Here is a 12,868-nt window from a genome sequence, read left to right as displayed (position 1 = left end):
TCATTTGCCCAGATGCCTGTTGGCATATATCATATGGATTTTTCATTCTTGATTTTGGATATCATATTTAACAGCTGTATTGTTCCCAAATACATAGTTTTTTTTTTTTTCTCTCTCTCTCTGCCTCCCTCTTTCCCCCCCGCCTCCCTCCCTCTGTCTCTGTGTGTGTGTGCGCGCATGGGCGTGGGCACATTTGCCTTGTAGGTTAGGTTTTAGGTTTGTTTTCATTTTATATGAGTTTTTGTAAAACTTATTTTAACCTTGTAGTTGCTTTTTTTTTTTTGAGACGGAGTTTCGATCTTTTTGCCCAGGCTGGAGTACAGTGGCATGATCTCAGCTCACTGCAACCTCCACCTCCCAGGTTCAAGTGATTCTCCTGCCTCAACCTCCTGAGTAGCTGGGATTACAGGCATGCGCCACCATGCCCAGCTAATTTTGTGTTTTTAGGAAAGATGGAGTTTTTCCATGTTGCTCAGGCTGGTCTCGAACTCCTGACCTCGTGATCCACCTGCCTCGGCCTCCCAAACTGCTGGGATTACAGGTGTGAGCCACTGTGCCTGGCCCTAGTTGCTTTTTTTAACTGTTAGATCTATGAACTTATTTTCCCTTAGCTGTTGAACTATATATGTTATTCTTGTTTAATTTTTAAAATAGTTCTTATGTTTAACATTTTACCCCAGAATGTATGTGCTGTGGAAGATTTTGTTTATGTATGTAACAGTTTGCAGCTGTTGTGCCTTCCCTAATGAGCCAAATATGCTTTTGATTTAAATCCTCTTTTAACTTCATTTCCCTTTATCTAGTTATGATGATGAAGTTGATAAAGTAAACCAGTATCAACGACTAAGTCTAGAAGACCTGGAAAAAATCGAAATAGGTAAGTTTTAACTTACTAATCAAGTCATAAAAAGCAAATGCTGTTGTTCCCAAGAGGGGGTCAAATTATTTAAGCAAGTATCTGGTTTAAGTTTCACCTACAAATGCTTTTTTTCACTATTATTTTCCATTTGTTGTTAGTAGCATTTTGATAAGGTCTAGGGAATAGGTATGAAATCCTAAGGCAGAAATGTCGGCTCTTCTTACAGTGGAATTTGGAGACCAGTATAACATGTAAGAAACCAGAAAGGGATATTCCACGCTGTCTACTTCTTAGAACTTCCTTTCTATTCGTTATGGGTTAGTGATGGATATAGTCTTAGCATAATAACCGTATTCCTTTTATTATTTACCTTGTGAAGATTACCCTAGGGATCAAGAAAGCTTAAATGATTGAGATTGAAAGAGTTTTTCTAGCTTTATTTATCAAAGCAAATGGTCACCAGAAGTTTGTATTTTGTGTGCTGTCATTTATATTACAAAGAAAAATGTGTTGGGTTTTTTGAAGATAATAGAAGAAAATGTTATGTGAAAGAGTTAACTTTATACATATTCGTTTGGGTTTTTAGGCCCTGAACCCACTCTTTTTGGTAAGCCAAAGTTCTCCTGCATGCGACTGCACTACAGATACAAAGAAGCAAGTGGCTATTTCCACACACTGCGAGCTGTAATGCGTAATCCTGAAGAAGATGGAAAAGGTAAAAAGAGGAAGAGATGAAAGTATTCAGTGAAAACTTTCTATTTATTCTTAAAAGCCCAAAAGGAATTGGGGACATTTCATATCACCAACTGAATGAGAGAGGGTCCTGGGAATAGCTTTGGAATATGAGACCTTGAAATAGCAGCTCTGTTTCCAGCAGCCCAGGGAGATGATCTGAATGTGTTATTTAGTTTGGGGCAAAGTTCTCTTTAGCAGGGATTCTCATTGAGTTTGGCCCCATCAGTGATCATATGGGTGTCAAGGCTCTTCACATGTCATGTTCTTTTCATCTGTAGCAGGCAGGAGCCATGCCTGCCTTGTCCATGGCTGTTGCTGCGGCATCTGTCACAGTGCTTGAACAAACATGAGTTAGAACAAACTTCTAATTCCTCGATTTCATTCTTTTGTTTTTGTTGTTTTCTCTTAAAATTTTAGAACATCATGAATTAGTGGGGAGAGTAGTGAACAGGTAGCAGTTTTCTATAAATTGAAGCCAATAAATTTGTATTTAATTATACAACCACAAATTTCATTCAGTGGTATATGGGTTAGAACTGCTATTTTTTTAAATATGTTCATGGAGAAATTGGCAAGCAGTTATATTTGGGTTGCAGATACCCTTCAGTGCATTGCAGAGATGCTGCAGATCACCAAGCAAGCCATGGGATCGGATGTACCCATAATTGAGAAGAAACTTGAGAGGTGAGCATACGGCTTCTCTCAAGAATAAAGGCATTCTTATCCAAAGTCTTATTTCTTTAAAATTCTTTGCAGGGGGAAAGGGGAGGAGATCACATTATGGTAAGGTGTTGGTATTTAGAGAGGTAAGGATCAAATTTCTGTGGATCAAAATACTTTTTAACATTCTTCATGTATACAATTTTCAGGTAAGTGTTAGACTTACAGAAGAGCTGCACAGGTAATTTAGAGGGTTTCCATGTATCCTTCCTTCGGTTTCCCTTCATGTTACCAATTTATAACCATAGATCATTCATCAAAACTTAAGAAAGTAACCTTGGCACGGTAAGATTAATCAAAATACAGATTTCACTAGGTGTTCACTAGCACCCTTTTTCTGTTCCAGGATCCAGTTGGGATTCCACACCGCATTTAGTTGTCTCTATAATTTAATGTTACTTCCTCAATCTTGTCTTTTCTCTCATAATTTTGACATTTTTTAAGAGTACTGGTCAGCTGTTGTGTAAAACATCCCTTAAGCTAGGTTTGTCCAGTGTTTTTTCCTGATGAAGCTGAGGTTACGCATTGTCAGGAAGGACACCGCAGAAGTGATGTGCACTTCTCAGAGCCTCATGCTGTCGGGAGGGAGGGCATGATGGCCTATGTAGTATTGTTGAGAATAAGCTTGATTACTTGGCTGGGGTAGTGGCATCTGCCAGGATTCTGCACTGCAAACTTTGTGTCTTCCTCTTTATAATTGCTAAATGTTTAGGGGAAAACACTCTGAGACTATGTAAATCTTGTTTCTGTGTAAATTGAAGTCTATTCATTTTCATCACCATCGTGGATCTTGTCTGTGGTGTTTCTTCCTGTCATGATCTGTGGTGATTTTTCTAATTCTCATTCCTTCTACACTTGTTAATTGAAATTCTTCTGGAAAGCCACTGCACCCAGCCTCTTGTACATTTTTAACCTATACAGGTTAATAATCTTTCATTGCTAAAGATTGTATTTTATGCATTTTCCATATTACTGTAGAATTCGTAACTACCATTTAAATAGATGCCTACTGTGATCTGTTTGGAAATGTATTGTGTGGGTTCAGAATGTGGATTCTGTGACTCCTGGTTCCATCAATTACTCTTTAACCTTGGAAAACATACGCCTTTACTTCAGTTTTGTTATCTGTAAGATGAGAGAAAATCCATGTCAGTGCATTGCATGAACTGAATGATAACGCACTTAGACCTGGCACACAGCTATTAAACCCAGTTGCCAAGAATTTTGGTTGCTAGCATTTTTTCCTTTTATAAAAAAGTCATGACAGATATCTTTGTCATGTATTACTTTCTCATGTTTAGGATAATTTCTTGAGAATAGCATCCCCAGGTTGTGAATCTGGATTAAAAGACGTGAATATATCACTTGTCCCTAACAGTGCCAAACTGATTGTCAGACTCCTTTAACCCTGCACCCACCTCCTTAAAGGTTATTGCTTATCCTCAGTTTCAGGAAAAACTCTGAAGACCCAGAGTTTCATCTTCTTCTTTTTTTGGGGGACGGAGTCTTGCTCTCACCCAGGCTGGAGTGCAGTGGCACAATCTCGGCTCACTGCAAGCTCTGCCTCCCAGGTTCATCATGCCATTCTCCTGCCTCAGCCTCCCGAGTAGCTGGGACTACAGGCTAATTTTTTGTATTTTTAGTAGAGACGAGGTTTCACCGTGTTAGCCAGGATGGTCTCGATCTCCTGACCTCGTGATCTGCCCGCCTTGGTCTCCCAAAGTGCTGGGATTACAGGCGTGAGCCACTGCACCCGGCCCAGAGTCTCATTTTCTTGAGTGATACGGCATTTAAAATATGCTTAGGATATCCCTCTAGGTGTGTTTAAAAGTTTTGATAGAGTAACACTGTCTCCACAAGTACTTAGGTAGGTGGTATTTTGCCAAGAGAATCAGTCTGAGAGCAAGCCCCTGCAAGGATTTTGCCGTCCTTGACACAACTCATGTGGCCACAAGCGATACATTTTTAACTCCTAAGTAAACTGATGAGAGGAAACATTGAAATTTTTTCTAAGTACTTTGTAGAGAAAATAGTATGTTTTAAACATTAGGCTTTTGAATTTGGAAAAAGAATGCCTATCAACAGATTATATCACATTTAAAAAGTGTGGCTTTTCTTTCTAATGAGCATCTGTCAGGTTTTGTGGTCCACATTCTTCTAGTGAAGAGAGCCATTTGGCCAGAAGAAAATTGTTCAGGCTTTTGCTGAAGAATTACTTTAACCCATAATTTTTCTGTAGTATGCTCATGATCAGTGACCTTGCATGACCCAACAGGACAAATGCACAGACTAAGACATTTGTGGCAAATAGCATCAACTTTTCTCTCTTATTTGTAGCTGTCATGAGGGATACCAAAGGAGAGAAGACACTAAGAGTAATTGTGTTAAATGTCCCAAATCTTTTTTTAAATAAATTCAGGTAACCCGCAGGACATATAAGAAAATGGAAGTCTTACCCCTCTCTCCCTGCACTACCTGAATGGAGCCACGCTGGGATGTGTCTAGATAACCTGCGTTCAGGTGCTGCAGATTCCCATTTATAATCAGATGGTGGTGGTGCTAGACCTGCACTGCCCACAGTAGCAGCCACTCACCACATGTGGTTGTGAAGCCTTTTAGAATGCAGCTAGGCTGAATTCAGGTGTGCTGTAATTACAGAACACTACACATTGCCTATATTAAATTAGTTCAAAAAGGAATATTAATCTTTTAATATTTTTATGTTGAAATATTTTGTATATATTGGGTTAAATATTAAAATTAATTTCATTGCTTTTTAATGTGGCTGCTAGAAAAATTGTAATTACATATGTATTTCACATTATTTCTATTGGATAGCACTGTTTTAATGTCAACTCTAAGGGGTTACCTATCAATTAGCAATGCAGTGTTCTCAAGAAGTTGGGACCAATTTGAATAAGTAAGTGTTTTCACTTATATTAATAACTGGAACTGGTATATTGGATTCCATGGGGGATTAACTTATTTTCTCTTTTAATTTGCAGGAAGAGCAGTAAACCTCACGAAGACATCATTGGTATCAGATCTCAAAACCAAGGTTCTTTGGCCCAGGGAAAGAATTTTTTAATGAGCAAATTTTCATCTCTAAATCAAAAAGTGAAGCAGACCAAATCCAATGTAAATATTGGCAACCTCCGAAAGCTAGGAAACTTTACCAAACCTGAAATGAAAGTTAACTTTCTAAAACCAAACTTAAAAGTAAATCTTTGGAAATCAGACAGTAGTCTTGAAACTATGGAAAACACAGGAGTGATGGATAAAGTTCAGGCAGAGTCTGATGGGGACATGTCTTCAGATAATGACTCATACCACTCTGATGAATTCCTTACAAATTCTAAGTCTGATGAAGACAGGCAGCTAGCTAACTCATTAGAGAGTGTAGGGCCAGTAGATTACGTTCTTCCTAGTTGTGGTATTATTGCTTCAGCGCCTCGATTGGGTAGTCGGTCCCAGTCTCTTAGCAGCACAGATAGTAGCATTCATGCTCCTTCAGAGATAACTGTTGCTCATGGCAGTGGGCTTGGAAAAGGCCAGGAGTCTCCTTTGAAGAAAAGCCCTTCTGCTGGCAACATACACATATTGACTGGCTTTGCCAAGCCTATGGATATTTACTGCCACAGATTTGTGCAAGATGCACAAAACAAAGTGACCCACCTTTCAGAGCCCAGGTCTGTGTCTCAGCAGGCTAGTCAGGAAAGAAATCAAATGACCCGTGAAGTTTCAAACGAAGAAACCCAATCAGAATCAACAGAACAGACACCTTCTCGGCCATCTCAATTAGATGTCTCTCTCTCTGCAACAGGCCCACAGTTTTTGTCAGTTGAGCCAGCACATTCAGTTGCATCTCAAAAAACCCCCAGCTCCGCTTCCAGCATGCTTGAACTTGAGACAGGGCTTCACGTAACTCCTTCTCCTTCAGAGAGCAGTAGCAGCAGAGCAGTCTCTCCCTTTGCCAAGATTCGAAGTTCCATGGTCCAGGTTGCTAGTATTACCCAAGCTGGATTAACCCATGGGATAAACTTTGCAGTGGCAAAAGTTCAGAAGAGTCCTGCAGAACCTGAAGTCATTAATCAAGTCCAGCAAAATGAACTTAAAAGGATGTTTATACAATGCCAGACACGGATAATTCAGATTTAGCTTTTAGCCGTAAGAATCCTTCCATGGCTTTTATTTAAAAATATGAAGTTTTTATCTCTTGGGGTATTTTAATTGTACTGTCTGAATCCAGGGATCACAAATTCTGTTCATTGGAAAGGGTTTTAAAAGGAGTCTGAACCTGAGTAGATCTCCAGATTTTAGAGCCAGGACTACAGAAGCGCATCATTCTAGAATGTGTAGACCTGAGTAGCTTATACACTACAGAGCACCTTGCTTATTTGAAAGTAATTCAGCAACAGGTCACTTTGGGATAAACAACCTTTTTTTTGGAGTGGGGTGGGTAGACTACATTAAGTAGACACAAGGGCTGGACATGCAGATGCTTAGGGGATTAGCATTTTTCATAATTTGTTGTTTGTCAGTTCATTCCTGTGTGTTACCTCTACAAATTACACATTTAGTTTTTAGTGACTAACATGTTACCAAAGCATTTGAATATAAAGCTATTTTAGTTTTGATGGCTTAACTATTCCCTGAGGAGTTGAGGGTTATTGACACTAAAGAAATGAATTCTCATTTGATCCTAATTTCCCCCATATTCTACTTGAACACATTAAAAATACTCTGCTGCCTACAGTGTAAACCTAGGAATATTAAGACTTGTCACACAGTAAACCTGATACATCAGAGGTGAATACCAGCACCTATTAAATTCCATTTTGCTGTTTTCAGGAATGTAAGAACACACACATATTGGCTACTGGAAATCCCAGAAGTCCGGTTTTCATTTATTCCAGGAGGGGCATCCTCGACATCTTATGTAGACGATCAACAACTTCAAAATTTAGTCTGGGCCAAGTGCAGTGGCTCACACCTATAATCCCAACACTGGGAGGCCAGGAGTTTGAGACCAGCCTGGGAAACATATGTCTCTACAAGAAAATACAAAAATTAGCTGGGCTTAGTGGTACATGCCTGTGTTTCTAGCTATGCAGGAAGATTCCTTGAGCCCATGAGGTTGAGGCTGCAGTGAGCTGTGATTGTGCCACTGATCTCCAGCCTGGGGGACAGAGCAAGACTGTCTCAAAAAAAATTTAGTCTGAAGCACAACTGTGCTGAATCTGTCTGACTAACTCTTGACCACACAGAACCAGGGTTTGCCCCTGTAATCCCCATGGTAAGAAAGTTGTACGGCATATTCCAACAAGTATTGGTTTGTCTGGTATCTTTAGAGCTTTACTCTGTTGATGTGATTGATTCTCGGCTGAACATTATGTCTGTTGTAACTCTGATAAGCATTCCACTTTTGTTATTTATTAGTGGTATTTTTTTTTTACGTGTTAAATCTTGTGATTGTTAAAATAAAGTATCACTGTAATTTAAAGTGACAAATGTGTATGAGAATTCCTTGCATAACAGATTAAAGAATTTGTAAACGGGGCAAATTTGCTATAACTGAACACTTGGTCTAGCTGTTGCCAGTATTTTACTCCTTTGAAGTATACTCATGATTTAAAAAGTAAAATGGATCAGAAACTATACTTTAAATCCAAACATTCAAAACTGAATGCTTGCTTCTACCAACTTTTCTTCCGGGTCCTGAAAATATTAAGGGTTCCCAACATGGGGGAAAATACAACCCAACATTAGGTGATAAAATACATGTTTAAACTCCACAGAAACAGTTTTGAAAGAGATTTTTGAAAAGTTATTTTAAGGCAAAGTTCCACGCAGGGTTACACAGGAGTCTACTCAGTTTCCTGGCCATACAGGGTTAACGCTGTGCCTTACATTAGAGCAACAAACTTGACTGTCCATGTGTATATAGGTGAGGGACAAAGGATTTCTGCAGCCAAGCGCTGCACTGCATTCTGCTGCCTGGGTGGGCCTTGAGCAGGAAGGTCCCTCTTGCTGCACCACCTCCACTTCAGTTCACCTCTCTCGTGTCTTCCACCAGGAGGACATGGCCTTTTCCCACACAGATCACATGGGATGGTGAATCTTATCATTCATGAAAAACAGCCCAAGGTACTGGTAATTTGGGAAGTTTTATTTATTGGAAAGATTCTTTCAAGGGAACTTTTCTGCAAGACCAAGCAATGTATGTATTTTTCTTTGGTAAATTACAATTTACATTGGCACAAAAAACACATGGTGACTAATCTACTTTGCTGTAGGACAGTTAAAGAAAATGTATTTTATCCTCACAAATCCAGGTTAAGCCTTCATTTTATTTCTAAAAGTTTAAGGAAGGTCTAGTCTACCAGTTATAAAAATGAAAACCAGTTAAACTCTAATATAAACATTATTTACATTAGTTTATAAAAATAGATTTGCGTTTAGGAAAAGTTGAACAACTAGTAATTTTTACTTCAGTTATTAGGTACAATGAATTCCTTGATTTTTCAAGGCTGACCCTGTTTCCTTGGTTAACAATGTCAATTTAGGCCTTATAGGAAAAAATGTAAGGGATCCTTTATGTCTCCAACTAGGTAAGCTACTTCATACCACTGCCAGCTTAAAAAGTAACGTCCTAACCTTTCTGAAGAGTCTGGTTGCCATAACCATGCTACTATAGTCTGTTAGTTTGCTCTACTGAAACTAATTGGTCTGGAGAAAACCTACCTGCAGCTGTATGAGGCTGTTACTGAAGTAGCAGATGTTAGCTGATCTAACATACTTGGAACAACGGATGAACCTACATAAAATGCCAAAAATCCAATAGAATCAAAGCAACTACAACATGACATTAAGAAAATAACTTTCTAAAGGGGGTACTGGTTTTTAAGCTTACTGTTTTGTTTTCATATGTGGACACAGCTTTGTAGCACAGCATTCCCTTATGCATGGTTCTCAAATGCACCGGGATAGGAGAAGATAAAGACAATGTAGTGTCTCGGTTTCTTTTGCCCCCAAAAGCTACATTCATTCCATTTAAAGGACTCTTATTCAGAGACTGTCCTTTTATGAAAAAAATGGTGATAATAGTGATTTATTCAAATTACTTGGCAAGGTAGATTGGCAACCTTATAGTCCCCCAGATTTTTGGAAGTGTTACTACTGGTCCACAAAATATAAAAGTCTGCCATGTACAAGTCTAGTTTTGCAGGCTGTTAACAAATGTTAAGTGAGAAAAAGTTTCTGTGGCCAAACATCTGGGAAATGACAGGACAGAATTTTACGGAGTCATGTGAATCAATGGCAAATCCGCCTCCGTTCCCCAAAGATGGACTACTGAATGCACCCCAACCCAACCCACTGTGAACTGGAAAACAGAACTGGAAAACATAAGGAATCCGAAGCATGATACCTCTGACTTTGAAATTGCAACAACCTTCTTCATTTCAGCATTTCAACAGTCTGGCCTATGACTCAGCTGAAGCTAAGGAAAAGGTATAATCAGCAACATTATCAATATTAAACTTTTAATATCAAATACTTTTTTTTTACATCATTACTAATTTATATAATTATAAAACAAACTTCAAAAGCTCCATGAAATCAGTAAGGTAAAAGTCCTTACTGAATAGCATATAAACATCAGATGTTATCAGGCTTGGTTTCAGGAAATGTCATTGGTTTGTGATAGAAATTACCTATAAAACAATGTGGTATAAATGAACATCTGAATTTTACAATCATGTGGCTACAATTTGCCCATTACTCTTCACAGGCATCAGATCTTTAAAGTTCATTTCCATTCACACATTTCTGCTGCTGGAGCCTCGTTCTTCTTAAAGACTCCAGCTGCTTTGCTCTCAGCCATCGTTCTCTTGACAGCGTTGTCTGACCAGCACTGAGAGACAGACACCTGGTTGCAAACACGGAAACAAATGTAAGTCTAGAGCTGGGAAAGTAAGTTTTAAATTTTTTTAAGACCTAGGAATACTTGGTGAAAACACAGACCATGTTAGGAGACAAGACCGTCTGGCAGTTACACACACGTCAATAGCCAAGTCAGGCTTCTACAAAGAAAGTGTTGAAGAGTCAGAATTGGAGGGTGGCTCGCTCTTTGAAGCTTAGAGAACAAGCAGCACGCCTGTTCCACTGAAGAGATCACCAGCCAAACTCGATTCCCCCTCAATGAGCCCTTTCATAACAGCGTTTTTGAAAGGAAAAGTTCATTTCCGTTTTTAGAAGTCTGCCTCAGTTACTGCTGAATAACTCAGAAGACTTATATACACAAGCTTACTGAGAAAACGATGCACACATGCCACTCACCGAGCCACCACGAGCAGCTGGTGAAGATCATCAGCAGTGATGCTCTGAGGGTCATTCTTCCGCATTTCCACAAAGTCATCTTCAACTGCCTTTATCAAGAGAGTAAATGTAAATGATGTGCATTTTTGTAAGGAAGAGAAAATGAACATGGTTCCTTGACTGATATAATAAGGTGGATGTCAGCCTCTTAGACAAAGGAGGCAATATAGGTGAAAGTACCAAAGCATATACATAAATAATGCTGCTGATGAAAAGAAAATAATGAAACTCAGATTCATTTAAGGTCAAGCAAACATATAAATCAGCAACTGGCATAGGAACGCTTTTCAACAAAGGGGGAGTGATGTTAGTGAAAATGGCAGAGAAGGGACTGCAGAAAACTGTCTCTACTGTTAACACTGATCAAAATCAGTTTCTTAAAAACTAGAAATAAAACCACACTTGCAGCAATCCAGAGAGCATTTATGCCAGAAAACCAGGTGATTACTGGTAAGAATGTTGAGCCTTGCGACATTTTAACATGTCCTACTCCTATATTCCAACCCCTTCCCCTCCAGGCGGTAATTAATAGCTTCTTCAAAAACCAACAGCCTGGCAGCCACCGGAGAGAGAACAGGGCTAGGGCTCCTTCAAAGTGCCATTCCTGGAGAACTGTCATCTGACCACCTGTCTGGTGGCTCCCTGGAAGGACCCATTTGCAAGGTTGTCTTTATTTAAAGTGACTGGAAGCCTGTCTACTATGAACCACCTCTTTCCCCAGGGCATTTATCAAAAACAATTAGAAGAAATTATCAATCACCTTAGCTACCTGAGACACTGGGTAACAGTTGTGGCAAACAACAGACTAACCCAAACCCTTAAACAGAAAAGCTAACTGGGAAATCAGATGTCCACAGAGGGCTCTGAAAACCTCACGTATATAACTCCTAGGAACTCGGAAGGCTGCAGACATGCTCAGAGACCTTAAACTCCCACCTCTGGATAACCTGGAGGCTCTGTGTGAGCAGGAAATGAAGGCTAAGGCAGGCTTGTAAATTGTATGGCTAAGTGTTGAAGGGTTGCCCCAACTTTTATTTTTATTTATGATTACTATTCACCCTTAGACTGAGAGACTACCTACTTCCTGGCATTTAAGGAAATTTCTTTCCAATCATTAACCACAAAACTAACAGAGCAGAGACTTCAGTGCCCACATGTGACAAAGATACAGACTTTATAGGATTAGTCAAAAAAGTTACTAAACAACCTACCAACAGTAACAAATAGCAACAACAATAAACCCTAGGGAGGTTTAATTTCCAGAGTCTAACTTCCCAAGCAGAGTTGTCATAATATATAATTTAAAATGTCTGGTTGTGGCTAGGTGTGGTGGCTCACGCCTGTAATCCCAACACACTGGGAGGCCAAGGTGGGAGGACTACTTGAAGCCAGGAGTTGATCAGCCTGGGTAATAAAGCAATGCCTCATCACTACAAAAAAAAGAAAACACAAAAACAAAAAACTTTATTTGGGCATGGTGGCGCACACTTATGATCCCAGCTACTGAGGCAAGAGGATCACTTGAGCCCAGGAGTTTAAGGTGGCAGTGTAGCTGTCGTTGTGCTACTTACTATTCCAGCCTGGGTGACAGACTGAGACCCCATTGACCAAATAAAATGTCTGGTTTTCAACAAAAAGGTACAAAGAAACCAGAAGGTATGGCTCACACTTTGGGGATAAGGGAGTCAGTAGAAACTGTCCCAGAGGAAACTCAAACATCAGACAAAAAGACTCTAAGTTGGCTATTTTAAACATTCAAAGAACTAAAGGAAACCACATAAAAAGAACTTCAGGAAAATGTGAGAATCACCAAATAGTATCAATAAAAAGAGAGAAATAATTTTTTAGAAGGAAATAAAAATTCTGGAGTTGAAAAACATAGTAAAAATTCTCTAGAGGTACTCAGATTTGACCAGGCAGAAGAAAATAACTAAACTTGAAGATAAGTTCACTGAGATTAGTCTAAGAACAAAAAAAGAAGAATGAGGAAAAATGAACAGAGGCTTGAAGACCTGTGGGATACCATTAAATGCACCATCAGATACATAGTGGGGGTGTCAGAGGGAGAGGAGAGAGAAATGATGCAGAAAGAAACATGGCCAAAACCTTCCCAAATTTGTTGAAAACTTCCCCAAAATGTGAATTATTCTCCACCTCCAAGAAGCTCAACTTTTT

General features: G+C 39.3%; 2 protein-coding genes across 6 annotated transcripts in view; one reads left to right on the top strand and one right to left on the bottom strand.

Annotated features, from left to right (window-relative positions):
* The window catches only part of INPP5F (inositol polyphosphate-5-phosphatase F), a 105,215-nt gene extending 97,394 nt beyond the window's left edge, over positions 1-7,821 (top strand). For all 3 annotated transcript variants that reach the window (XM_009215482.2, XM_003904333.3, XM_009215483.2), the window contains 4 exons: positions 804-877; positions 1,446-1,574; positions 2,191-2,278; positions 5,320-7,821. In XM_009215482.2, coding sequence (XP_009213746.1) covers positions 804-877; positions 1,446-1,574; positions 2,191-2,278; positions 5,320-6,472 — 1,444 coding nt within the window. In that variant the 3' untranslated portion in view covers positions 6,473-7,821. The remainder of the gene's footprint in view (positions 1-803; positions 878-1,445; positions 1,575-2,190; positions 2,279-5,319) is intronic.
* Positions 7,822-8,462: 641 nt separating this feature from the next.
* Positions 8,463-12,868, bottom strand: part of MCMBP (minichromosome maintenance complex binding protein) — a 45,176-nt gene continuing 40,770 nt past the window's right edge. For 2 of the 3 annotated variants that reach the window (XM_009215486.3, XM_003904334.4), the window contains exons 15-16: positions 10,655-10,743; positions 8,463-10,244 (exon numbers count right to left, since the gene is read on the bottom strand). In XM_009215486.3, the coding sequence (XP_009213750.1) occupies positions 10,118-10,244; positions 10,655-10,743 (216 nt within the window). In that variant the 3' untranslated portion in view covers positions 8,463-10,117. The other variant, XM_021943745.2, reaches the window with a different exon arrangement.

This window comes from Papio anubis, chromosome 11 (genome assembly GCF_008728515.1).
Source record: "Papio anubis isolate 15944 chromosome 11, Panubis1.0, whole genome shotgun sequence".
NCBI lineage: Eukaryota > Metazoa > Chordata > Mammalia > Primates > Cercopithecidae > Papio > Papio anubis.
Note: the sequence above shows the minus strand (reverse complement) of the source record. Positions and strands in the feature narration are given on the sequence as shown.